The sequence below is a fragment of the Platalea leucorodia genome (assembly GCF_965183815.1).
Source record: "Platalea leucorodia genome assembly, chromosome: 6".
Classification (NCBI taxonomy): domain Eukaryota; kingdom Metazoa; phylum Chordata; class Aves; order Pelecaniformes; family Threskiornithidae; genus Platalea; species Platalea leucorodia.
This window is the reverse complement of record NC_138828.1, coordinates 61,493,081-61,519,745: the sequence shown is the minus strand read 5'-3', so window position 1 is coordinate 61,519,745 and position 26,665 is coordinate 61,493,081. Positions and strand designations below refer to the sequence as shown.

Genomic DNA, 26,665 nt, shown 5'->3' with positions numbered 1-26,665 from the left:
ATGGCCCTTTTTCCCAGACCTCCCACACACAGACACACACACATGCACAAGTTGTTTATAAAAAGGCTTTTTAAAAAATTGTTCTACACATCTAGAATGCTACTTATGATGATTTCTTCAAATAGTGTCTTTAAAACCTGCACTATTGGATTCTCTTGCTTGAGTTCATTTGTCAAAAGATACAAAAGTTCCAAAAAAGTAAATGTACCCAAACATGTGGTTTCTGTGTTTTTACAGTTTGCCAGTTACTGCAGAAACGTTTTTCCTCACTTGGACATTTGCAAATTCGTTGCATTTTAAACACTTGTTTAGTTCAAAATGAATTTCCATCTTGAAAATTTTTTTAAAAGTTTTTTTTTAATCCTAAAATTTCCTTTCATTTTCAGCAAGGCGAAGCACTGCTAGAAACTCAGTTTGAAAATATTTTTACAAGGACAAATAAAGGACAAAGTTTAATGAAAACTCATGAGAAAAATACTGCTATTTTTGATCATGTTTGTAGATGAACAAAGACAAGAAATACTTTTGCCACAGTAAATAGATGCCATTTATTAAATACTTGTTCAAATATAATTAAAAATGTTTTGAAAGGAGTTCTTGGGACTGCTCATGTTGTTTTTAATAGGTCTTTTCATGGGAAACTCTCAGAAGGTTGAGGGTAAACTAGTGTCATGGTATTTTGACATAGGCAATTATAGGCCTGTCAGCTTCTCATCAGTCTCGCACAAAATAATGTAACAGCTGAAACCAGGTTCAATTAATGAGAAGTTAAAACATGGTAGTATAACAAATGCCACTCTGTGTGTTTTCATAGACTATATTTTGCAAAATGAAATTGATAGATAAATGCAATTACTGGATTTTGTTACTGAAACTACTAAGATGTAATAACAGTAGTGGTAGTAGATGCTGGGTATAACAGAGTTATAACAAGGTTGTATGTATGTAACTTGGTTCCATTCGATATTTGAAGAAATGAAAATGATACAATATGAACGTGGCAAACATTAAGTATTCCTGGCTGGCTGACAGGCCTTAAAATGCAATCATGAACTGTGAACCATCATCTGTTTTTTAGTGGGATGCTGTAAGGATTGTTGCTCATCTCTGCTACCTGACAGGTTTATCAGTGATCAGTCTGTTGACTGCTGCTAGCTTTTTCAGATGACAGCGATGTCTGGGGTGTTATTTAATCAAAAAGTCTGGTTAGTAACAGCCCATGATCACTTGGCAGACTATGCCCAGGAAACAACTCCATGTTAGTAGCCAAATTCAAAATCATCCACCTATGAACAAGAAAGATGACCTTTTTTTTTTCCTTTTTTTTTCTTTTCAAATGTGAAGGTGTCTCAGCAAGCACTGACTTCAACTGTCGTGAAGGTCAGAATAGCTCAGCTGAGTTCTTTCTGTGATAATAGGATTGAAATAGGCTGGTGTGATCCACATGCGCCTGCCCATGAAACAGACACAGGGTAGAAAGAATGTGCATTTTTTAGTTTAGTTACTCATTACATGATTTAGCAAGGGCTGTAAAGCAACTTTTAAATCAGGACTGACTTTTTTCCAAGTACTATTATGTTTGTTGGACCTGAAATAGTAAGGTTCAATATAGGGGAGATGTGCTAGATCGGTCATGGTAGATGATCAGTATGTCTCTTCTGATGTTAATCTATTAAATATTTGCGTTACTGACAGTTCATTTTTAACAGAGTTCCAGCACCTACATAACTATTTATTTTCCTTTCAGAACTCTTATGCTCCTTAATTAAAGGAACCATCCAGATATCGTCATTCCATGGAACTGCAATATTGGTGAATTAGTCCTGGTTCCCTAAAGGACTGTAAAATGGAGCCGATAACATTCAAAGTTAAAAAGCATCAAACACCTAGTGATTTCTCAGCAAGTTTCAGCCTCCAGCTCATTGGTTCTCTGCCAGTGCATTCCCTGACCACCATGTCAATGCTGCCTTGGATTGTGGCAGAGATCCGGATGCTCAGTACAAAGCCTTCCAAAGAAGAACCTAGTGTCAGCCAAATCCGACTTTATGTTTCACCAGCGAGTTTGCGATGTGAACCAGACACAGGAAAAATCCAGCAGTGGGATCCTTTGATTTGTTCAAGTTTGTTTGAATACAAGCCGCAGCATGTCCACAAACTGATTCACAACAGCCAAGATCCAAGCTACTTTGCTTGTCTGGTAAAGGATGGAGCAGCAAATCAGCGAAGTATCTGCTATGTATTTAAAGCTGATGATCAGACAAAAGTAAGTAAAAAGAAAAATAACAAAAGCAAGCAACCCTGGAATTGTTTTTGTGCTGTTTGAAACCTTTCACTACAGTGTAAGATCTTAAGGTTGTATTTACAATTAGAAACTGGATCTCACTAAAACTTACCAACAAGTGTCACTTTACTTGACGTTAATGGTTCAGTTGAATTTGAACTGCTCAGTATGTGAAGTGAAAGGTGTGTAAATCTCCTACAGGATCAGAGCCTGAATTTCATCAGCTTAAAAAACACTTTAGTTTGGTATATGGGCTGAAATCTTGGCCCTCAAGTCAGTGAGAGTTTTTCTGTTGATGTCACTAGGGCTAGGATTTCACCCTTGAGTCACTGTGAACTTTATCTAATCCTACAGTCAGACCTCTCAAATTTCTATTTTCCTGAGCTGAGACCTCTATGACTGTGAAATAGAGATACCTCCTTTCTCAGAAAGAGAGGGGGTAGGGTGGAGCTATATGTAGCATACCTCCAACCACAGGACACTGTGGAAACCTCTTCCTAGCTGTATAACCCACAGAGCCTGGCAAGTGGTGTCAGAGAATGGGAGAGAGCCACAGCACAGTGTTGCGACTCGGTGACATGCAGGCTTGCTGCTGCGTGGCATGAGACAGGAGCTGGGTGTGTGTGTCTCACACTGTGGGTGAGATTTGCCTCAGTATGCATTTCCTAGGAGCAAGTTGTGTCCTTGCTGAAAAGGTGGAAGCATTAAAAATAGTCTATCTCTCCTTTTGTTTGAGCGTAATGTGAGGCAATAACTCTTGTGAACGAGTAAAGTGGGTAGGATTTGGCACAAAGCTATTGTGATCGACTAGGGACAAAACAGTGACATATCCTTCACCTCTCAAGTGTAGACTCTAGTTATAATGTTGGAAAACAGCATCTTGCTACATGCTGCTTGCTTGACTCAAAGGAGATGTCCTGCTGAAGCACCTTGGAGGTATTATGTGAATATACACTGCACATGGGATTTATGCCAACCTTCCCAATAGCAAAACATTGTACAGTTCCAAGTCTGTGGTCTCAAGCTTGGAGCTCAAAACATATGGAAACAGCTTTAGTTAAATCCCCCCAGATAAAAAGGCAGTTCCAGTAAATTAGAAGGCAAATATATTGTAAATCATAAGCATTGAAGTGAGAAATCCTGTCAAGTTAAAATGTAGAATACAAAAATTAGGTATGTAGGGGAGCAGAAATAAGGAATAGATGTTTCAGAACTTGGCATTGAATAGAAGTTGGTAAATGCATTTTGCAGTTTGCTTATCCACTTATTTTTGCTTGTGATTTTACAGGATTATGGTGAGTACACAGCACTCATCACCTCCAGTACATTTTCTTTTGCATTTTCTTTTGCAACAAAAGATGGAAGTACTTTTTCCTCACATTTGATCAAATTCCTAGACATGTTTGAAATTAAAGAGAACAAAATAAGTCTCTAGTTAAATTTGCAGCTGTGTCTACATGTTTTTGGAGACAACACCCAGTATGTTTGGATGCCTATTTTAACTAGTTAGCCCCACATTCACACAGCTATCTGCCCTTTCAAAAACTACCCTCCACCTGGTCTCTTAACTTGCCTTGATTGCAAGGGTTGTTTCTCTTGACTTTTTCCGCAGGCTGGGTTCCTAATTAGGAGGTAGACATCTAATGAGCATTTGTGGACCTATGTTTTAACAAAAGGATAATGAAAATGACAAGTGTTCTTATCTTCTAAAGTGAAGTCCTGCCTGTTTTACTAAATTCAGTGTAATTTCTGATTAATCTATCTTTTAAGTAAGTCCCATATGCTTTATAGGGTGTTGTTACACTGCCCTGAATGTTGTCATATAATGCCTTTTAGCTAATTGGTGTTTGTGTATTTATCAAGAGGAGTGAACTGATGTTACCTGTTTTGCAGATACCCAACTTGAAAGCATAGGAGTGTACTGTATACCTTTGCTACTGTGCTGGTTTTGGCTGGGATAATTTTCTTCATCGTAGCTAGTATGGGGCTATGTTTTGGATTTGTGCTGGAAACAGTGTTGATAATACAGGCATGTTTTCATTGCTGCTGAGCAGTGCTTACACAGAGTCAAGGCCTTTTCTGCTCCTCACACCACCCCACCAGCGAGGAGGCTGGGGGTGCACAAGAAGGTGGGAGGGGACAGAGCTGGGACAGCTGACCCCAACTGACCAAAGGGATATCCCACACCATATGACATCATGCTCAGCATGTAAAGCTGGGGGAAGAAGAAGGAAGGGGGGGACATTGGGCATGATGGCGTTTGTCTTCCCAAGTAACCGTTACGTGTGATGGAGCCCTGCTTTCCTGGGGATGGCTGAACACCTGCCTGCCCATGGGAAGTAGTGAATGAATTCCTTGCTTTGCTTTGCTTGCGCACGCAGCTTTTGCTTTACCTATTAAACTGTCTTTATCTCAACCCACGAGTTTTCTCACTTTTTCTCATCTGATTGTCTCCCCCATCCCACCAGGGAGGAGTGAGCGAGCGGCTGTGTGGTGCTTAGTTGCTCGCTGGGGTTAAACCATGACAGCTACAAACTGAGGGAGCGGTTTGTTAAAAGCAAGTGAGTTTGGATGAAGAATTTAGCAGTATGTTGCTGCAGCTTATGTTCAACTTCAGAAGAAACAAATTTTAGAAATTGGACCTTTGCAGCCTGTGTGACTCAGCAGATTCCTGTGCTGGCACTCTTGTTCCTGAGGTCTCTTTTTTTCTATTTGCTTCAGCTCTGTGAGAGAGACACAGCAGTCCAAATAGGTTTAGTCACAGAGTTTACATGTTCATAACAACTCTTTACCCAGCAATCTTGGACATCCAAACTTTTGTGATAATTGCACTTCATCTATTTTTATTTGAAAAAATACCAACCGGTTACTAATTATAGTAATATTGTAAACTGCAGGAGCCACAGTTCTTTGTATCTGCGTAGATAAAACTGTAGTAGGGCTATATTTGACAGAGAGTTCTCAGACTGGGTCAGGTCTGACTGAGGATTTAAAGTAGAAGGTACTGTGTGGCTTTGCAAATAAGTTCTGAGTATATCCCCACCTTAGGATAAGTAGAATAAGAGGGCCGAAGGATGTCTGTGGGAGAAGTAGACTAGGAAGATCAGTATGTTAAGTGAAAGCAGGTGAGTAGAAGACTAAACAGTGAAGGCCTTTGAAGAGGAGAACAAGAAACTTGAACTTCATACAGACAGGAATAGCACTGGAGGTAGAGAAAACCAGGAACGGTCAGGCTTTTAGCATCAGCATTGCACATAGACTGCAGTCCACTAACTGTAGTTGTACTCCTTTGTACAAATGGGGTGAGAAGATAGACTTGATTAGTATTGATTAGTGAGGGATTATCGTACAGTTTAATACAAAAGCATTTTGTTAATGGGAGATGATTTTGCTCTGGGTAATATTTATCTAAAATCTAGAATTGATGGGGGGGTGGGAACGCATGCAATGTTTTTCCTGGATATGAATACAGGGCTGTTAGGTTCATTGTTGCTCCATTACCAACGTATCCATTTTAGAGAAGAAATCAGAAGACAGGTAATTAATACTAAATAATGTCAAGATTCTTTGCAAGGAATTCTTTGTTCTGCTCTTCTTTAGAAGTGAAAGAAAAGCCAGTGCCCTATTGTGGTCTTCACTCTGTAGGATCTTGTATAATTATTTCCATTGCATCATCATGGCAGTATAAGGCTCACTTTCCCTGCTGGTATAGCAGTAAGTAGGGAATGATGGGAGAAGCTTTCCTGGCAAACTGCTCCTTGGCACATTACTTGAAAACAAGCACGTGCATATAGAGATCATTCCACTCCACTTAGTACTAAAAGGACGGGTTTACACTGCCTGGGGAGAGCTTCTCTTATGGATTAGAGTTCCCTTTCTAAGCAGATCTGTCAGATACACGATCTGGAGCCTGCCTTCCTTCTTCATGTATAACCTCGCAAAGCTTCCACTAGTTACAGACAGTGGAGTTTCTTACCCCTTCACCCTCATTCTGTGGAGGTTCTGATGGTGCCTCGTGACTGAGTAATTTCTGCCTGAGGCTGGGGCTGAAGCATTAATGCATATTCTTTGTAGGTGCTCAGGAATGGAGCTGGATTCAATTATATTGCCTGCAAGGACCTTATGAAGACTACTGATAGGTCATAGATGGGGATTATGCATACTGTGTTGAGTAATGGTGGTGGAAGCTGAGAAAAAATTAACTCTCCAGTAAATCTGTGCTTGCAGGATAGTACCTTCACATAAGAACACAGTCTTGTTGAACAGCTTGGCCAGAGTGCTTGGGTACTGCAGGAGTGCGATGGCTTAAATGAAAACATACATGCTACCAGCCTACGTATCTTCCCAGCAGCCTCTGGTCTGACACTTGCTTATGTTCTACAGAAATGTGATGCTATTAACGTCGTTGTTGTTGAAAACTATATACATTACAAATTATTGGCATTTTTGTCCTACACTTGAGATGTGGTAGTTCAAAAGTGTTTGGAACTGTAGGTGAGATGTGCTGTTTTCTTCATGAGCTCATTCTCCACAAACACAGCACCGCTCTCCTTCTGTAGGACACCTTGCTTTAGCGCATCGTTCGCTCCAAGGAATGAAAGAGATAGATAATGAGAAGCTAATGGCATACTGTCACAGGATATCCCTCTCCAGCAGATACAAAGTAGCCAGAACGTTACAGAGGAAGAGTAATTTCTGTTCTTATTTTCAGTTTGGAAAAGTAATTCCACGTGCTGCTATGTTGATCTTTCTTTGGTGTATCAAATTATTTGTTTTACTTAGGTATGTTTAATCTTATTTGATGGATGTTTTGGCTGGCAAATGGAATACTGGTCACTAGTTTATCTGATAATGCCCTGGGGTAGTTTAGATCTAAGGCAAGTTAAGGTTGTACTGTCCTTTATTATACTTTTATATTTATTGTAAATAAAGAATAACAGTTCTAAACTTAATGGTTTCACAGAAGTCTAAGTCAAAGAGGGCATTCAGTACCTCAGCCTTTTCCATGTCCTGTGCTCTGTTCAGCAGCAGGCCCACATTTTCCCTAGTCTTCCTTTTGTCACCTGTGTAGCTATAGAAGCTCTTCTTGTTGCCTCTGACATCCCTTGCCAGATTCAGCTCCAGGTGGACTTTGGCTTTCCTGACCATGTCTCTGCATGCTTGGACAGTGTCTATATATTCCTCTCAGGTTACCTGTCCCTGCTTCCACCCTCTGTATTCTCCCTCTTTATGTTTGAGTTTTGCCAGGAGCTCCTTGTTCATCCATGCAGGCATTTTTACCTGACTTCTTGGTCATTTGGATGGACTGCTCTTGAGCTTGAAGCAGGTGATCTTTGAATAACAACCAGCTTTCTTGGACCCTCTTCCCTCCAGAATTCCATGGTGCTTTTTCAGGTAGATCCCTGAAGAGGCCAAAATCTGCTCTTCTGAAGTCCAGGGTTGTGATCTTGCTTTTTGCCCTGCTTCTCAGGATCCTGAACTCCACCATCTCATGGTCACGGCAGCCAAGGTTGCCTTTGACCTTCATATCCCCAGCAAGCTCTTCCATGTTGGTAGGTATGAGGTCCAGCAGAACACCTCTCCTCATCACCTTCTCTGTCACTTGGGTCGTCAAGTTGTCATTGATGCTCTCTGGGAACTTGCTGGATTGATTATGCCCGGCTGTGTTGTTCCTCCAGTAGATACTTGTCTGGCTGAAGTCCCCCATCAGGACCAGGGTCTGCGAATGTGAGGCTACTTCTAGCTGTGTGTAGAGTGCCTTATCCACCTGTTCTTCCTGGTCACAGGGTAAAATAAATTCCTGTATGCAGAGTAGAAGTCAGCAGACAGCACTGTCACCTTTTTTTAGTGAAACAGATGCCCAGAATATTTGAAAGTTTCTCCTTTTTTCTTTCTGTAATATGAACTGGAGGTTTAGAGGATTTGAGGGAGAGCCTAGAAAGTTGAGGCTGATGTATTGTAAGGAGAAATATTTCTGTGGCATGATCAATGACCGATGCAGAACTAGAGTATGAAGAAATGTAAAAAGTTCAGTTCAGATTTTGAAAGGATAAGTTTAGTTCTTTTTTTTTTTTTTCCCAAGAGTCTGGACATAAGTTGTCATAACAGCCTGTAATATATGCTTGTGTTTACCAGAGCTGTTACTGCTATAACGGCAAAACACTGGATAGAACTGTTCTTTTCTATTTTATAGAGAAATATTGCTCGTGATTTAAGCAGGACTACAGCTGCAAAAGATATGCTCAAGTCTCTTTGCCTCTTCTAAATCTTTGTTCTGTAGTGTCATAAATCAGGGGCAGCTTTTGGCCCAGGAACTGGGCTTCTGGCAGCTGCAGGCATGTTGCCATGAGAGTTGCAGTGCCCACATGGTTGCAGCGGACTGGGAAACCTGTTCGAGACCTGAGCCTGCTCATTGACTTTGATTGTCCCGAATCTGCCCTGTAGCAGACACAGATAAACCCCATCTCCTTACACTGAGGCACTTTTCAAAAATGTAGCACTTGCCCTGTTGTTGAGCTGTTTGGTTACAACAGTGCTGTCTCCGTTTGTCAGAGGTCTTCATTTTTTTGGTCCACCAATTGCTTTAATTGCTTTAATGTTTTTAAACAACCTTCACCTACTTTCATGAGTTACAGTAGCTTATGCACTTAAGCAGATCATGCTGTATTACCTGGAATGCAGTACTCTGTTACATGTTGTTTGTGATCTGATTATGTGCTGGAGAAGCTGGTTTCAGATAATCAACACTTCGCTCTCTGTGAGGCTGCACAGAGCTGATGTTGTGAGTGAACTTCACATTATTCATCTATAAAAGGAATGGCAGAGGCCCAGTGAACTCCAAAGCAGTTGTTGCGAGGCTTAGGTTCGTGACTGAGGATTCTTACACAACTTGTTTTTGCATTAGACTCTAAGATATGGCCTCACTAAGTCTATCAGTTTTAATAGCACCACTTCCCTTTCTTAAAACAATTCAGGCAAGATAATTTTAAAGATAGAAGTGATATTTTTCTACTGTATTTTGCTGCTTGATGAGTTTAGGGAGATTAGACTTCTGCAAAAAGCATAAAACACTTAAGAAAAATGAGGTAACTGGACTTATTTAGGTGCAACTGAGAGCTTAATTTGGCTGTTTTCTGCCTCCTATTCATATGCGCCTTTGGGTTTTTTTGATGGAATCTACATAATTGCAAACTGCTAGCACTGCTTTTTGGTTTAGGAAGTCTCTCCTGTCTCCCAAATGCCAACTGGAGAAATTATGTAAAAAACAGAAGGGAAAAAATGCAACAGAACAAATGAAAAATCAAATACGTATTTGTGCACATACATAGTCTGGTATATAAAGTAGGTCAAAGTTTAGCTGTGTAAATCTTAATAGAGTATCCTGTGTAATGCAAACAGCCAGCTGTGCTTCGGACGCTCTCACAATTAATCAGGCTTTATGCTTATCCTGAGCCTAGAGCATAACTGTGACTACACCAGCTCTATCCTGGGATCTGTTCAAAGAGTTCATGTACGCGAACTCTTCTTTCAGGGGGCTTTAATGGCCAATGACCCTGTCCCTAGCAGCATTAGCCCAAGCCTTTATGGGGCTCTTGTCAGACCCGAGAGTGACTTTGTGACATCCTGGCTCAGCCAAGTGCTCCTGTGTTCACCATCATTTTATAAGAAATATTGTGTGATTTCCCTCAACCTCGTGTGTGATTGCCACACGGAGGAAGTCATTTGTGCAATACCAGTGCCATTTCCTGACTTAAAGTCAGAGATAATGTCTTACCAAGGAAGATGAAATTAATCACATGGTTTGTAAAAAGAGAGGCCTATTCCCGCTCTTATAGCAGCAGCAACATGAATTATATTTTCTTGTGATTTCTTCAATCTCCTAAATCATACAGAAATTTCTGCTACAGAATGGCTAATAAGAACTCTTACTGTGACTTCAACAGTATAGTATTCTGTATCAGATGACATTGTTAGCCTGTTTTTCAACTTAAATAATATTGAAAGGTGTGTGTCACTTGTGCTGTCATGTGCAGCAGGAAACCTGATGTTGTTTCTTTGTATGGTGACATAGATGCTAAAAGTAGGGCTATGAGGATGGAAGTGCACCCGGAGACTTGCAGGCTTACTTGGCCTCTGTAGACAGAGCCACCTAGACAAAGTGTCACAGACTTTGAAGTCTGTCCTGCTAGCATTCTGTGAGAAGAAATCACTGCGTCCCTGCCCAGTGAGTCCAAAGATGGAGTAGCCTTACTCTAGGAAGACATAAACAGCATGGGAACAATCTGCGTGCTGGTAAATATCTTCTTACAGTTTTGTGTCTGCTGCTGTTACAGTGATGGGAATGGATGGCTTTTAGTACATTTCCACGATTTACACCTGATTGTCTTAAAATTACTAGTGAACCTGCCCCTGAGGGGTTGAATGTGTTGTGAAATACTGTCATGTGGCAATTTCTTCATTTTTGTGGCTTCAACCTCATTCTGGCACTAACTTTCTGGTACTCATCCTGTGCTTTATTTATTTCATTTTCTCAGCTGGAGCAATTTCTTTCTGCTTTGCTAAGCCATACCCTCACCAAGAAATAAGTTAACCCTCTGTGACCAACTTCCTAAACTTTGTAAGAGTTTGGTGATGCTTTAGTCTTCAAATTTGATTGAAAAGCTTCAAGATAACTTAGTGTGGAAGATGAATGTGAAAATTTGAGAATTTCTTGAATCCACACAGTTCTCAAAGTACAATGTAGGTCTTCAGTTGAGAGGCTATATTTATCCACGCGTTACCCCAGCACTTAACATGTTAACTTCCCCAGCTTCACAAGTGGTAACAATAACAAAACAGGTAACAGCAAAGTTATTCAGCTCACCTTACTGTAGTGTAGTAAAGCCTGCCTTCTGCAAAGGTGTTGGATGCAGTATGCACAAAGTAAGTGAATGGGTCTCATCACCTTGCAGCCTAGTCAGACCTAGACAGCTTCAAACCAACTCACAGCCAGCAGAAAATTCTGGGCAAATAAAAAAATAAAAAAGTATGAGTCATGCCTGTGGAAAAGTTCTAAGTGAGAAAGAGAATGAGTCTAGAAACCCAGGTTGCATATACAGAATTAAGAGTTCAGAAAATATTGTTTGATTTATAGCAACATTGAATATTTGCCACGAAGGATGAGGAGAAGGCTGAGGTACTTAATGCCTTCTTTGCCTCAGTCTTTAATAGTCAGACTGGTCATCCTCGGGGTTTTCAGGCCCCTGAGCTGGGAGATGGAGACAGGATGCAGAGTGAAGTCCCACTTGTCGAAGAGGTGGCAGTCACTGACCTGCTCCTCCACCTCAAGGCTCACAAGTCCATGGGGCCAGATGGGATCCACCCGAGGATACTGAGGGAGCTGGCAGAGGAGCTTGCCAAGCCACTCTCCATCATTTATCAGCAGTCCTGGTCAACCAGGGAGGTCCCAGATGACTGGAAGCTAGCAAATGTGATGCCCCTCTACAAGAAGAGTTGGAAGGAGGATCTGGGGAACTACAGGCCTGTCAGCCTGACCTCAGTGCCAGGGAAGGTCATGGAGCAGATCATCTTGAGTGCCATTACATGGCACATGCGGGACAACTGGGGGATCAGGCCCAGCCAGCATGGGTTTATGAAAGGGAGGTCCTGCTTCGCTAGCCTGGTCTCCTTCTATGACAAGGTGACCCGCTTAGTGGATGAGGGAAAGGCTGTGGATGTTGTCTGCCTGGACTTTAGTAAGGCCTTTGACACTGTCTCCCACAGCATTCTCCTGGAGAAGCTGGCTGCACGTGGCTTGGATGGGTGCACTCTGCGCTGGGTTAAAAACTGGCTGGACAGCCGAGCCCAGAGAGTGGTGGTGAATGGAGTCAAATCCAGTTGGTGGCCAGCCACGAGTGGTGTTCCCCAGGGCTCAGTGTTGGGGCCGGTCCTGTTCAATATCTTCATTGATGATCTGGATGAGGGGACTGAGTGCACCCTCAGTAAGTTTGCAGATGACACCAAGTTGGGTGGAAGTGTTGATCTGCTGGAGGGTAGGATGGCCCTAGAGAGGGATCTGGACAGGCTGGATCGTTGGGCTGGGGCCAACTGTATGAGGTTCAACAAGGCCAAGTGCCGGGTCCTGCACTTGGGTCACAACAACCCCCTGCAACGCTACAGGCTGGGGGAGGAGTGGCTGGAGAGCTGCCTGGTGGAAAAGGACCTGGGGGTGTTGGTTGACAGCCGCCTGAACATGAGCCAGCAGTGTACCCAGGTGGCCAAGAGGGCCAATGGCATCCTGGCTTGTATCAGGAATAGTGTGGCCAGCAGCACCAGGGAGGTGATAGTGCCCCTGTACTCGGCACTGGTGAGGCCACACCTCAAGTACTGTGTTCAGTTTTGGGCCCCTCACTACAAGAAGGACATTGAGGTGCTGGAGTGTGTCCAAAGAAGGGCAACGAAGTTGGTGAAGGGCCTAGAGCACAAGTCTTATGAGGAGTGGCTGAGGGAGCTGGGGTTGTTTAGTCTGGAGAAGAGGAGGCTGAGGGGAGACCTTATTGCTCTCTACAACTGCCTGAAAGGAGGCTGTAGCGAGGTAGGGATTGGTCTCTTCTCCCAAGTAACAAGGGATAGGACGAGAGGGAACGGCCTCAAGCTGCGCCAGGGGAAGTTTAGGTTGGATATTAGGAAAAACTTCTTCACTGCAAGGGTAGTCAGGCACTGGAACAGGCTGCCTAGGGAAGTGGTTGAGTCTCCATCCCTGGAGGTATTTAAAAGACGGGTAGATGTGGTGCTTGGAGACATGGTTTAGTGGTGGATTTGGCAGTGCTAGGTTAATGGTTGGACTCAATGATCTTAAGGGTCTTTTCCAACCTTAAGAATTCTATGATTCTGTCGTTAGGCTGAATGTACAATACTGTAAAGAGGAATAATTAATAAAGGAACTGTAATGTATTTCCTGCAGTTACCCACTGCTGTGGCTTGCTGAAATTAATTTAAGACTAGAGGACATTTGGAAGAATGCTGCCTTATTGACCTCCAAACACGAGTCAGAAAGTCTAATTTAGATTCAGTAGATGGTTTTTATTTTTCATTTAATTAATTAATGATCTTAAGGCATATAAAGTATGCACAGTTGTGATGTTTTTAAATTAATTTTGTGGGTACGTGGTGCAGTGATAGTTGTATGCAATTTAAAGCCAGAAAGTGTATTTTAGGGGGGGAAAAAACCTGCTTTGAAAAAGAACAGTTTTTGTAAAAAAATCTGTCTTACCTAATACAGCGTTAGTTTTCATGGCACACAGTACAATAACATATTGAGGACAATGTAATTTAGTTAGTGAAAGAGAACATTCAAAGTGTGCACAATCTGTTTTTAAACATGTGGGAAGATAGCTTTTGTCAAATATATGAATAAATAAAGGCCATATCTGTCATGTAGGTTAGTACAATCTCTCCAGACAGACTCAAGAGTGGTTCTGGCATGAATCAGATTGTAGGACTGGGTGCTACATCAGTGATCTTTCCTCAAGATTAGTAAAAACAAGACTTTTCTATTTTCTCTACTTCATACATTTCTCTGAAAAGCTTGGGCTTTAGCTCACTTGGAGCTACTTAAACATGGACACTCATGTTCATGCAATTGTATTTTCTTTCTTTCAGATTCTAGAATTTGTCCATTAGGGCCATTTAAGCCATCCACATTAAAATATGAAGATGCCAACTCATAAATTATGATACTGAGTAAATCACCTTCCTGAAATTGCTCCTTATTTTTCTGTGCAATCAGCTTCTCATTTAGAGTTTTGCCTGCATTGGGCTGACATTTATGATGTGCCCTCAAGGTCATCAGATGTGGGCTCTTTGGCTGTAGCGGAGCAGAAAACCAAAGCAGTGGAGGCATATATAACCACTGTATTTACTTTAGCAGCACAATCTCCCATCCTGTATGTCAAAGTGAATAACGGTAACAAATCACTGTTGTAAAATCAGTGCTTTCCCTTGCCTGGTGTAGACACAGTTGTTCTATATTTCTGTTTTTTTACCCTCTCTGTGGACATCAAGTTATGGGAAGTGCTGTGGGAAATATTTTCCTAAAGAATGATTTGTGTGGCTGGACAAATACAGGCTTAAATGGATATGTGTGTCTGCCCTAAAGGTTGATCATCGAGGATCTGATACAAGGATTGAGCGGATAATGCCAGTTTATACTTGGTTTGTCCTTTGTATGAAACTACCGGTTGATGTGGCCTTCTCCTTTCTTTCCCACCCTCCCCCCACTCTTCCCAGAGCGACAGTGATTGAGATCTATTGCTGGTCATAAAAACAGCTTCGCTGCTGGTGATTCCTCTTGCACTGGGTTAAGTTTGATCCTTCTACATAACTGATTGAATGCTTTTCATTTGCAAGCTTCTTTATTTCAGCCTTTAAAAAAACCCCACAAAACTAGTGTCATGTATGCACAATGTGCTTAAAAATTGTATTCTTAGTAATCGTGATGTACTGTGGCTTGTTGAGTTGTTTTGTTGCTTGTATGCTCTACTTCTAATCATAACGTAATGAACTTCCACATGAAGACAGAATAAAAGATGAAATTCATAACTCTTAATTTGAGATTTCTGGAGGCCACATTCAGCATAAAGGTGAAAAATAGAGCTTGCAGCTAATATCTGGTGATGTATTTTACATCTAAACCTGTGACTAAATGAAATGGAGGTGTTTCTTTGAGAGTCTAAAAAGCCAGTTGCACGTAAATCTTACTTCCAAGTCTTTGATGCTGAAAACCTGTATGCACTTTAAGTTCAGGCTAGTTCCACTGAAGACAACAGAAATACTGGCAATAATGACATTGAACGTGCTCGTAGATACTTGCTTGGTTAGCACCTAAAATACCTAATATATTATTCTTCTTGGTTTTGTCTTTTTTCCCAATTTTCCAAGTTTTTTTCCAATGACAGATACGTTGTTCATGTAGGAAAAAATGGTTTCCAATTTCTGTAGTTAATTCATTTAGAAAGGTTTTTCATGAAACAGAAGCACTTTTAAAACCAGATAAAAAGAAAAATTGTAACTATAATGCATTAGCATATTCAGAATGATTAACATAGTTGATTCAACACCACTATTAGGAAAATAGTTTTAAATAAATAGGAAAATAGGGTTTAAATAGGATTTAAACAGGAAAATGGGGTTTCTTTCTTTGATTAAAAATGCAAATGAAAGTATTGCATATGTCTAGGAAGCAGTAATGTACTAAAGTCTTAAGAAGAGCAAAGCTCCATTCATCACTTTTGATTCTCTGCTGACTACTAAAACCCCGTTCTAACGTGTATCAAATATTGTTGGTCCCTGCAGAGATCTCTAATTGAAGCTGAACTCAGAGGCATTTCTAGAAGTTATGTTAAGACATTAGGGCCACTTTAGTTTGACCTCCAGTCCTGCAGCAATGGGGTACTTTCATTTTCCTGGTTTAAATGCATATTTCAAAATGGCACAATAGTGGGTAATGATCTCTTGGAACAAGGCACTTTGATTCCCAAAGCAGGACCGGGATTTAGGAGAGGAAGCTGTTGCTTCTGCGGAGTATTTCTGCTTCCAGGGAGCATTGTACAGCATTTCTGACAGTAACATTTTCATACGCAGTCAGGCCCTTAGAAAGTTTCTCTAATTGCAGGAAGTGAACTTCATTGTTTGTAAAAGGGATCCGTCCCCAGACTGCATAACTCCTGTGTTCCCCCACTCCCTCCACAACAGTTTGCAGATTCACCATGGTTTAAGATGAGGTGTTTAAGTGCCACTTAGTGGCTGTCCAGAGCAAATGTAAGATACTGCAACAGCTGTGACAGTTTTCACCTCTACTGCTGTTGCTTTCCACCACCAGGGGAATTCCTCGCCTTATCTTAGAGATACTGAAGGCTTAATCTAAGACTGATTGAAATCAATCAAAAGACCCTGGTGGGCTTTCGATAAGAATTTCAGTACCATAATTCCCATTTTACTTCTTTCTCCAAATTGTCCTTTTAAATACTAGTGTTCTGGAGTTTATTCTTGGGTATTGAAATTCACAAAACAAGACACGTGCTTAACTGGGGTTAGTGTTTGGCATCAGCTGATGTTCTGGGATGTCTAAGTACCCCTCAGCAGAATATCTGATAGATGTGAAAACATTAGCTCTCAGTCATGTTCTGAGCTTGATATAATATGCTTGTATCTGCATTAGAACGAAAGTTTCTCTTCTATAAACTTTAAGGACTTCAGAATATTCTTTGCATATGTTATTAACTCCGTAAATAAACTAGTTACATCCAGAGGACAATAAACCTCAGACTGCATGCGTTGTTGTGCAGGCTTCCTTTTTGCTGGATGGAGGTTTTCAGTGGGCACTCTGCAGGTAGGTTGTGTACTGCAGAAGGCATGCTTCAAGTTTTTCTTTAAAATGAAGTCTTTTTCTTTTTTCCCCTCTGTTTCAGTTTTTGTGTTTTAATAGACTATCTATATACAATCAAGGACTGGAAAAGTCAGAAAAGTTCCCAGGAACCTCAAACAAACAAAACATAGGTTTCTGATTTATAGGTACATTTCTTGTCAAAGTTACAGAATACAAATTGTCAAGGTCTCAGGATAAATCCCTTCACACAACTTGAGATAGCACACTTCCAGTAAGGCATATAAAAACTACATATGTGACAAATTTTCCTTGCCTGGATAACCCTCAGTGACCTGACTTTTACACACACACACATGCACAGGCATGTCGGTCTGTTCTAGAAGTCTTGATACCAGCTTGAGACAGCTCAGCTGTGCCTGAATGAATCCTCAGGTAGTCTCAACTGGAGTTCAGTCCCAACTGCATTGTGAGTGAAATCAAAGCATGTGTATGGGGATGATATTACGGATCTACAATGAGAGAATGTAATATTTGATTATTTTTTTTTTTAAGCTCTTGCTGTTTGGCTGTATATTACCGCTTTTTGCTTGTTAGAAACAATGGAAAATTAATGGGAAAATGAATTAAAGCTGGCCTACATTCTACTCATGAATTATGACTGAAACCAACAGGAGACTTGAGAATTTATTACATCCTGGGGTAAAACACCCTGCTCAGCTAACTTCTGAGGTTCACTTATTTATTTGGGTCTTTGTGTCTATGAACACATTCAAATATGTGAACTCAAACTCACAAGTTGCAGTGGTATCTGAACTTACCAGATCGTCTGAGTCAAGAGTTCAGCTGTCCAGCTCATCCATCCAGCCGTCTGCAGGTTTCTCCTAGAATGCCAGTATTCCCTGTTGGTATGAAAATACCCAGGAGGGAGGAAATGGCAGAGTTGGCCCTTGATTATTTTTCTGTAACTTTATTTATTGATTGATTGATTTCAGTAGTGTACCACAAGTCAAATATTTTGGCTGTTATTCCTGAAAAGATGTACGCATTTCCCAAATTTTACCTACTTTGAGAGTCTTGCATGAAATGACGCAGCTATCTAGCATTCTCAGTGATAAGACATGGTTAAAGAAACCTGTAGTGAGCAAAATGTATTCGGTCTGCGTGGACCGGTGGTTGTGGGATAGCTGACTCAGCGCGCGAAGGCTTCCATTGTTCTGGCAGAGGAGCGGAAGCGCAGTCAGCACATGTGGCCGAAATGTGCAGTGGTGTCTTACAGTAATATATCCTGAGCCCTTTGAAGCGATGCAGCTTTATCAAAACCACAAAAGAGCCATAAGGACAAATCCTATTGCTATATTTTAAAAGTCTCTGTATTATGTGTTACATTTCACAACTGTTTTCCAGCGTGCTTTTAGGAGTCAAACGGAATTGCCTTAAAATAACTAAATATGAAGTGTTATTTGTAGTGAAACCGGGAGCTGCAAACTTCTGAATGGAAAGCTAACTGAACTGTGGGGAAAGTGGTTTTGGTTTTTTTTTTTCAGATCGGTAGAGACAGTCTTTGAATCTTGGTTTTAAAGATGGTTTATTGCCATTTTGTGGCTTTTGTGGTAATTGAAAGACAGTATGACTTAGCCAAAAATATATAAAATCACAGGAGCAAAAGAGTGCACGTCATTGCCAAAGATACACTCGATGGGTTAATAAACCCTGAGAAAAGGGTAGGAAGGGGAGAGATAAGAAACAGTAAGTTAAAAGTGTGTGCAAGGGAACATTGCTGATAAAATTTTCCACTTTCAAGACAGCTGAGAAGGAATATAATCAACAGCACAACATGGCAAAATAAAAATCGCAGATAATTTAATAAAAAGGCAGATTTGTATGCACCGTACAAAATCACCATACATGCAAGTTATCATATTACTAGGTTGCAATGGTGTTCTCAATTCCACATTACACAGGAAATATCTAGGAAAGGACTGTGCTGCAGCTTGTAATCAAATGAAAGGCTGGTGATGAGAAGCGATGCAGAGCGAGGGCCGGGCGGATCGCTGAGTGCACGCACCTCTTAATCAGCTGCAAGGGGCTGCTGAGTTCTCTGCAGGCTGCTGCAGTTCTCCCACCGGTGTTTCATCCAAGAGCACCGGAGCAGGGAGGCTTATGAGATGAGGGCAACATGGCAGAAATTAAAATTTCTTCAGCTTGATTTTGGAAAAGAACAGGACAATATGGTATTTGTTTCCTCTTTTTGTTATCTACGTTTAAGATGTGTAAGGATAGCAACTTGTTCTGTGATTTTAGTGGAGGCAGGACTGGATCCTTCTCAGATGAATAGCTTTTACACCCACGTGTTCATCGTATGTAAATTGCAATATAGCCCCATTGACTGTAGGTAAGTTCTGGACTCTATACCTGCTGAGAGAGAAACCTGAACTGATAGTTTTTGTTGTTAAGATCTTTCCAGCAAAACCAAGAATATTACGGGTTGGGGGTGGAATGGTTAACGCTTGAAGTTTTATTCTAACTGTTGCTTTTTTTCAGTTTACTGAAATGGATGTTGCTTTAGAGTATCTGAACTACAGTAAGAATCTGTGTACTGTCTGTGGGGATTGCGGCTGAATTAAGTTATGAGAAATCAATGTGCTTTTTACATATATCAATGCTGTTAGAAATATATTTATTCAGTAAGTTGTGGAGAACTGAGAAGACTGGCTGCTTTTCATGGCTGTCCATACTGTGGAACTCAATAGACTTTCCTAGTCTCCTACTGTTGGAACTGAAGTACACAAAATAATATGTGTAGGGTGGTGGGACTATTTTTGTGTTTACGGTTAACTAGGCTATAACTCCATAAAATTATGCATAAAAAATTGCTTATTTTATATTATTCATTACTAGAGTGTTCTAATAGGATAAAGTGAATATGGACATCTTAACTAACATGAAGTCCCATGTAATGGAAATAGGCATTCATAGTATATGTATCTCCCATAGCACATGGGGAATCGATAAATTTTATAATTATGTTTTGATTTTAGCCAGTCAAGTGAGAGTTGTCATTTTCTGTTCATAGTCTGGTTTTCCTCAACACATTCTAGACTTTTTTTACTACGTAACTTATCCGTTATTGGAAGTAGAAGTGCTTCGTATTTAAATTTTTTTTCCAGTTTGAGGTAGTGCTTCTCCACAAAGGAAATGAGACATATTTTCAAATGAAGTGTCTTTCTTCCTATCTGAATAACTTGGGTTAACCATATAAGTTTCAAGATCAAGGAACACTTTAAGTACAACCTTTAATTAATTGCATTTCAGAAAATACGTCTTAAACTTCGAGAGGTTTTTTTCCTCCTGAGACCTTTCAGTGCTTGCCGCAAGAAAGCAACGGGACGGTGAAGGAAAAGGGTGCAAAGTCCTTCCATGGCTGTGTATCTAGTGCCAGTGGACGTTAATCCCCATTTAATTGTCACATTCTTCACGTCCCATTGTCAGGGGGATTTTTAAAATAAGCAGTCTTGCATCATTAATATTTTGTGGTTTATCCAGTTGTGTCAGAGTGTGCGTGCAGGTGTGTGTCATTCCTGTGGCAGCTGCTGCTCTCTCCTCCAGAGCCACCTCAGCAGCCTGGAGAGCTCAGCTACTTGTCCCTCAGCTTGGTGACACTGAGAAGACCAAGAAATATTGCCCTGCAGGGAGAAAAACGGCAGGTTTCCAACTGTTTCAGCCACAGTCAAGACCTAGTTTATGATCTCAAGGGCTCGACCTGTGTCTTTGTCACTGCACACTGGGAGCATCCCCATTTGTTTTGAGCTCTGTAATCTGCTTCTGCATTTCGGCAGTTCGCTCTGCTTGTGCTCCACTCTTCCTGCTCCAGTTTCACAGCTGCCAGAAAACCCTCCGTCGCAAACCAGAATAAACGCATGGAACCCCTGATGTCTCTGTGTGGCAGTTCCCCACTATGCACTGAGTTTCCCCCGTTGCTCATTTGCCACATTGTCCTTGTGGGTTTTTTTGCATCCAACGATTCAGATCGAAGTGATCTTTTCACAAGTCTGCCTGGACTTACCTGCAGATACAGGCTGTGGTTTTTTGCTCATTTATAGAGATGTGATCGGTTGGTCACAACTGGATCACTCAGCAGCGCGCATTTGTTCTTGGTCAAATGCAGACATATGATCATGCTTGAGCAGAATTAGTCAGAACCCATGGCAAAGTTCCCGACAGCTTTAAGCTTTTTTTTTTGCTGTCTGTGGGAAGACAAAAAAATACTCAATCCAGCATAAAGCTTGCCAATCCAAAGTTTACTCATCAGTGTTTTTGGAAGTGTTTGAAGTGGCAGGATGATTTCAGTCCAGATGAGCGTTTTGTGTCAGATGACCTTAATGTTTATGAATGGGCACTAGGACCCTAAAGCTAGATTGTGTTTACAGTTACACTGATTATCTATAGCCTTGGTTACCTCTCTTTCTGTCTCTGTAATGTTGCTTTCCCTCTGTACCTGGCTTCTGTGGGTACCTTTGGCATGCATCATGTTTGTTTGTCAGATACTGTACATCTAAAAGTATCCTCTTGTCAGCTTCTCCTCCTGTAGCCAGCTTCAGGTGTTGAAGGTAAAGCTACTTTTCTCTGGTTTTAGATTCTCTGTAACATTCATCCTCATGCAAAGAGAGGTCCTTTACGGAATGATGGGTTCTGCATTCCGTGAGAAGTATTTTCTCCAGTCCCTTGTCTGATTAAGGACTTCACCAAAATCTTTCTACTCTGAACTTTCTGAATCAAACGCTAAGAGATGATCTGTTCCATTCAAGATATCTGACTGGTCAGCTCAGCATCTGCTGTCACCCAAAACTGCCTTACAACAGGGCATAAGAAAACAATCAATTTTCTCTAGATAGACCTTTTCCAAGGAAAAAAGAATGTCTGAACACTTCTTTGTCCAAAATAGACCCACAGGGAAGAATCTTAAGATAATGGTAGCAACTAGGAAAGCTACTTCAACCTCATCATGCATTTTATCATCTGATACTCTGTTGACCTCACTCTAGTTGATCTAACCTTGCCTGCAGGACAGCGCTTGCCCAAGGAGGACTACATTCCACTGTCTGCTGAGCACCATGGCCCTTGGCCTCTCTGCTTCTCTCCCACATGGTGTAGGATCACCTTTCCCTTCACAGATCCCTCCTTCCCTCAGTCCTCTTGCTGAGATCCAGGATCCCAAATGAGCCTCAGCACGTGGTAACCCTCTTATGCTCTGACACTGTGTTGCAGAGAGGATGGATACTGCTGGTAGGGAAGAAGACAGATAACCCATCACCAACACTGCTTTTCATTCCTGAGCGGGAAATGCTAATGTCACTTGAATCAAAGCATTTTAGCAGTTACAAATTTTGTGGCTGAAAAGACCATCATATAAAAGCTAAAACCTACAGGAGAGGTTGGAAAGGGCTCCACTGCTGAGTCAGTGCCCAGCGCTCTGGTGAGGAATTGTTCTCTTCTGTCTGCCACACGGGAAGTGGATTGCACGTCATCTGTGGGCACCGGCCCAGTGTCCTGCGTTTTTCGTATTTGCTGCTGGTTAGCAGATAGCCAAAACACTTCAGTCCGCACTTTTAACTCACTAACAGTACAAAGAAGATTACCCAAAACATTGTCATTTTTGTTTCCACTGAGTATCTGGAAACCACCAAGAAAGTCACCCCATTTTCTTTGGTGAGAGCTGGATTTCATCTGATGTGAACATGCAGCTCGGGGCACTGAGCTCCTATGCACTTTGCGCTAAGGGGACAGCCACTGCCATTTAGTGGTTAGCTGGCAGGTCTTGCTGTTGTCTCTCATCAGGGGGCTGATGCAGATCTGGTTTGGTAAGGTAGTTTGGTTTTGTGAGTTTGCTTATAATTTAGCCAAAAGAAGTAAAAAAGCTCACTCTCTTCTTCACCACAGTATCTTTTCAGAAGCCAGCTAGTCAGGCTTGATCGAGTCTTTGGACAGGATGAAATCCAGAGGATTTCGTTACTCTTTTCCTTCAGTGGATCCAGATGAAGCATTTGTCTCATCTTGCATCATATGAAGGTGCCATAAATGTGTGGGGCTTCCTTAAATAGACACCTTTAGTTTGGTATCTTTTAATACAGCTGTATCTAAGAGTCAAAACATTATTACATTTTGAATTCACATGACAAACAATACTCTCACAGTAGTTACTTCTTTCTTTTTCCTCATGTAAAGGAGAAACTGTCTAGCCTCCTACTTGGAATGGGAAGAGATGAGACAAGGCTCAAGGAAATCCTAATGAACATTGAAAACTAAGTAATAAAGAATAAAAATTGTGGGTGTTTTTAAACAAAGGCCAGATAACGGATACTGGTAATTACTGGCAGGTGTAGTCTTTTCTTGCATTTTTTCAACTGAATTTATGAAGACCTTCTGTGTACAGGGAAAGAAGAGAGAAATGAAACTTGTAACAGTGAATGTGGGCAGAGGGGATAATTCATGAGAAGAATAGCTGCCAAAACATGTTTAAGTACAGTTCAGAGGAAAAATTTTCAAAAGGGAATGGGCTCTGCTGTAAAACCACCACCAGACTTAACACAAAAGCAACAGGAGAGGCCAGTTCTCAGGTAATACAGTTTTGGCTATGCCCTTAATGCAACTTCTGGTGAGACTTCATTCAATGGTGACGTATTGTGAAGACTCAAAAATATTTACAGCCATTAAACCTAAAGAAAGCTGAAATCAGAGGAGAATGAGTCAGAAAATACTCCTCTCTTGAGTTAAAAGCTTGACTGTAGCCTCCTTAATATTTCCTTATATCTCACATCTCTCTCCTTATCTCCAAATGGTTTCTTTTAATAGAGAGCTTTGTTGGAGGAGAAATGATGGGGGTATTTGTGTATGTGTAAATTTATGAAGGACATCTGTAAAACTGAAAGATCATCTTTCTGACGATGTAAGCTTAAAGTTGTGGCTTTGAAGTATTTTAGTTGCTACTATTTTAAAAACAGCCACAAATATCTTGCTAATATTTTCCATGATAACATGGAACGGTTCATAGGAATGAGGGGTTTGTTTTGTTTTTTAAAAGATCATACATTTAGATAAGGTGGTGTCAAATGCTACTTACTGTTTATGCAATACAGATGTCATTCCCTGGCCCTGAATTTTTCCATTTACCCAAAATGGATATATAGTATTTTTGGAGAGACAGTTATTTGCACAAGCCAAACTTAAAATAGAAAAATACAGAGGTTCTGTTTTTAGAAGGTTGAACATCCTGAAAAATGAATGCAGTTATTGTTCCTACTACATTGCTAAATCTATCTTTTTTTGGAAGGTGAGCAACACAGCGACCTTTTCATTTACACCAAAGAATTTCATGCATTACCAAACATTTTTATATCTGAACACTTAAGCCTAGCTGCCAGCTGTTTCCCAAATACCAATGAGTGTGCCCACTCCTTCTTCTTTCAAGGCTGGCAGATATCATCTCCATTTAACAGATGAACTAAAGCAGAGCGAGCGGTGAAGTAGCATGCCTGAAAGTCACGTTAACAGCAGAAGTTGGAATTCATTCGCTGGTACTGTGTCTCCTAATTCAGTGTCTTCACCACAAGACCACTCTTCCTCTCAGTCCTATAGAAGCATGTAGAAGGTTTCAGAGTGCATTTAAAGTCATACAAACACCACTATAACAATTGCATGCAACAGGTTTAGAAGCTAAATGGTGTGAAGTAACACACTGGGGATGGCTCTTTGAGCCAGTTGCAGTCAGGGCGAGAAGCCAGATCTCCTGACTGACATCAGCGTTTAATGCGGACTCAGAGGAGATGTGTGTATTGTTAGTTTAAAACTGTGGAAGGGTGCCAGTCAGGAAGGGGGAGCTGGAAAAAATCCCAAGCAGGCAGGATCTCCTCAGAGAAAGGGAAGAAATAATTATTTAGGAATAATATTGTTCAGTCAGTGTTAAAGAAATGCAACTCTAATGCTACCACCAAATAGTGGATATAGTGTCAACTATAAGCAGCACATAATGAGGAACATTCTGTCTTGCTCTTGCCCTCAGTTGCTCTATGAAATAAAAGCAGACCCAATTCCATACTTCCAATGATAATACTTCTAGTGTTCTTGTAAGGTACTAAGTTTGAAGTCCCGAGAACAGGTGTCATTTATTCATGTATGTGCTCTGTACATCATGAACAGCAGCAGCAGTGAAAATTTCTTCCCTCTATCATGCCAATAAACCTTTAGAGACCACCACCAGAGTGAGTGTCCGTCATATTTAGTCATTTATTGGGCTTATGGCTAAGAACATCCATGCAATCAAACTGCCCATGGCCACTACTGTAACAACAGGATGAGCCGTTGGCCATCCTTGTGAATCACCTCTACTTTAACCTGTAGAACTATTAGAAAATGGATCTCTATTCTCCTCCTATGAAAATATGCAGTGTATTTGTTAGGGTTTTAATTCCAGAAACTGTAGCGTAGGTTCTAAGTTGATTAAAAACCAGGTCCAGGCAGGCTTCAGGCTCTCCAACCATGAGAAGGTCACCGTAAGCAAGTTGCATGCTGGTTTATTAGCTCATATTGGTTAGTATTTTGTGGCTCCCTGGCAAATGTTGCTCAGGAAAAGGATTTCAAATTCCCACATCAAATTTCTTCTCCTGATTATCTGTGTGTCTTTGAGCAAGCCAACGGAACTGGTCAAGACTTAATTTTACAGATGGGTAAACTAATGTTTAGCTAGGGAGTGCTAACATCCAGTGGCAGCAGATTTACCCAGTCCCACCACCACCAGCTCAGCTGGGCCATGGTGCTGCCAGGCCGGGCCAGCACTGGGTATGCACTGCCATGCGCCAGCTCACACATCCACCGCAGTCAGATACCTCCGTTCTCGGACTATCAGTGATGCGTTGGCTGTGACAGAGACATCACGCTTCACTGGCGCAATCCTTTGTTTCGTGCCGCCTTTTCTGTGTAGGTGTTACCGTTCTGCGTCAGCATTCTGGTTTGCTGTTCCTCAGGAGGACGTGGGTGGAAGTGTCATGCTTAGGTACTGCGGATGCCGCAGGTACGACCCTAGAAGATCTGCTTTTGTGTTGTCCCCTCGGCCCACCATGGCCCATTATCACGCATACAGCTAGCGCGACGGCACTCGCCAGCGCGGTGTCAGGAGGTGGTACAGCTCTCTCGGCGGCTGCCTCGTTTGCTTTGTGTGAACCAAACCCAGGGCTGCAGGATCAGGCAGTCTGGGGCAGGGGCCAAACCGGCCCCTTCTCTGCCTCAGCGAGCTGTGAAGTTGGCTCTGCTTCTCCCCAGCCCGTGTGCGTGGGTGTCACTCCTGTGCTCCAGTGGGCATTTAATAACTTAGATGAGTGGGACAGCGTCGGCTCTAAACCCGGAGATTATTCCTTCAGCCCTGAGCGTGCAAGTGCAAGCATGTGCTGGATGCTTTCCCAGTGGGGTGACCATCTTGGTGAGAGTGTCTTTGGGCAAGGCGAAGAGCTGAATTTCGCATTTCGACATCTAACTTTGAGCAGCTGAATTTTATCGGGAAGAAGTGCAGAACAGATGCCTATGCTTTCCTGTTAAGGTTTTGCAAATCTAGTTCTTCGCTTTGTTTCTATGAAGTGATGGAAAATAAAGGGCTTTTGGTTTTGGGCCCAGTGGGTTATTTCCTGTGAAATCCAACACTTTTTTTCATAGTTCTGTGCCCTTCCTCCAAACTGAGGCAAATGAGTTGTTTTCAGGCAGCCCTAGGGCCACTGAGTAGGGGTGTGTGTCCATAGGCGGTCCGGCCGGAGTGACAACAGGAATGAACACTTTTCCTGTCGGGGTGGCAGGTGACATCCCTTGACCTGCTGGAAGCATGCATACTATTGACTGGTGCTGTACTGGTTTTTTAATTCTCTTCTTCGACAGCCTATTTCTGGAATTAGAGCTGCTAGTGTGTGATGTCAAATGCCATTAGCTAACGTGAACGGCAAGCCTGACTAGAAGTGTAACATTTCACAGTGGTTTCAAAC

General features: G+C 41.6%; 1 protein-coding gene across 3 annotated transcripts in view; it reads left to right on the top strand.

Moving 5' to 3' along the window:
• The window catches only part of TBC1D1 (TBC1 domain family member 1), a 117,642-nt gene that overhangs the window by 6,033 nt on the left and 84,944 nt on the right, over positions 1-26,665 (top strand). For all 3 annotated transcript variants that reach the window (XM_082315163.1, XM_082315165.1, XM_082315164.1), the window contains exon 3: positions 1,748-2,263. In XM_082315163.1, the coding sequence (XP_082171289.1) occupies positions 1,847-2,263 (417 nt within the window). In that variant the 5' untranslated portion in view covers positions 1,748-1,846. The remainder of the gene's footprint in view (positions 1-1,747; positions 2,264-26,665) is intronic.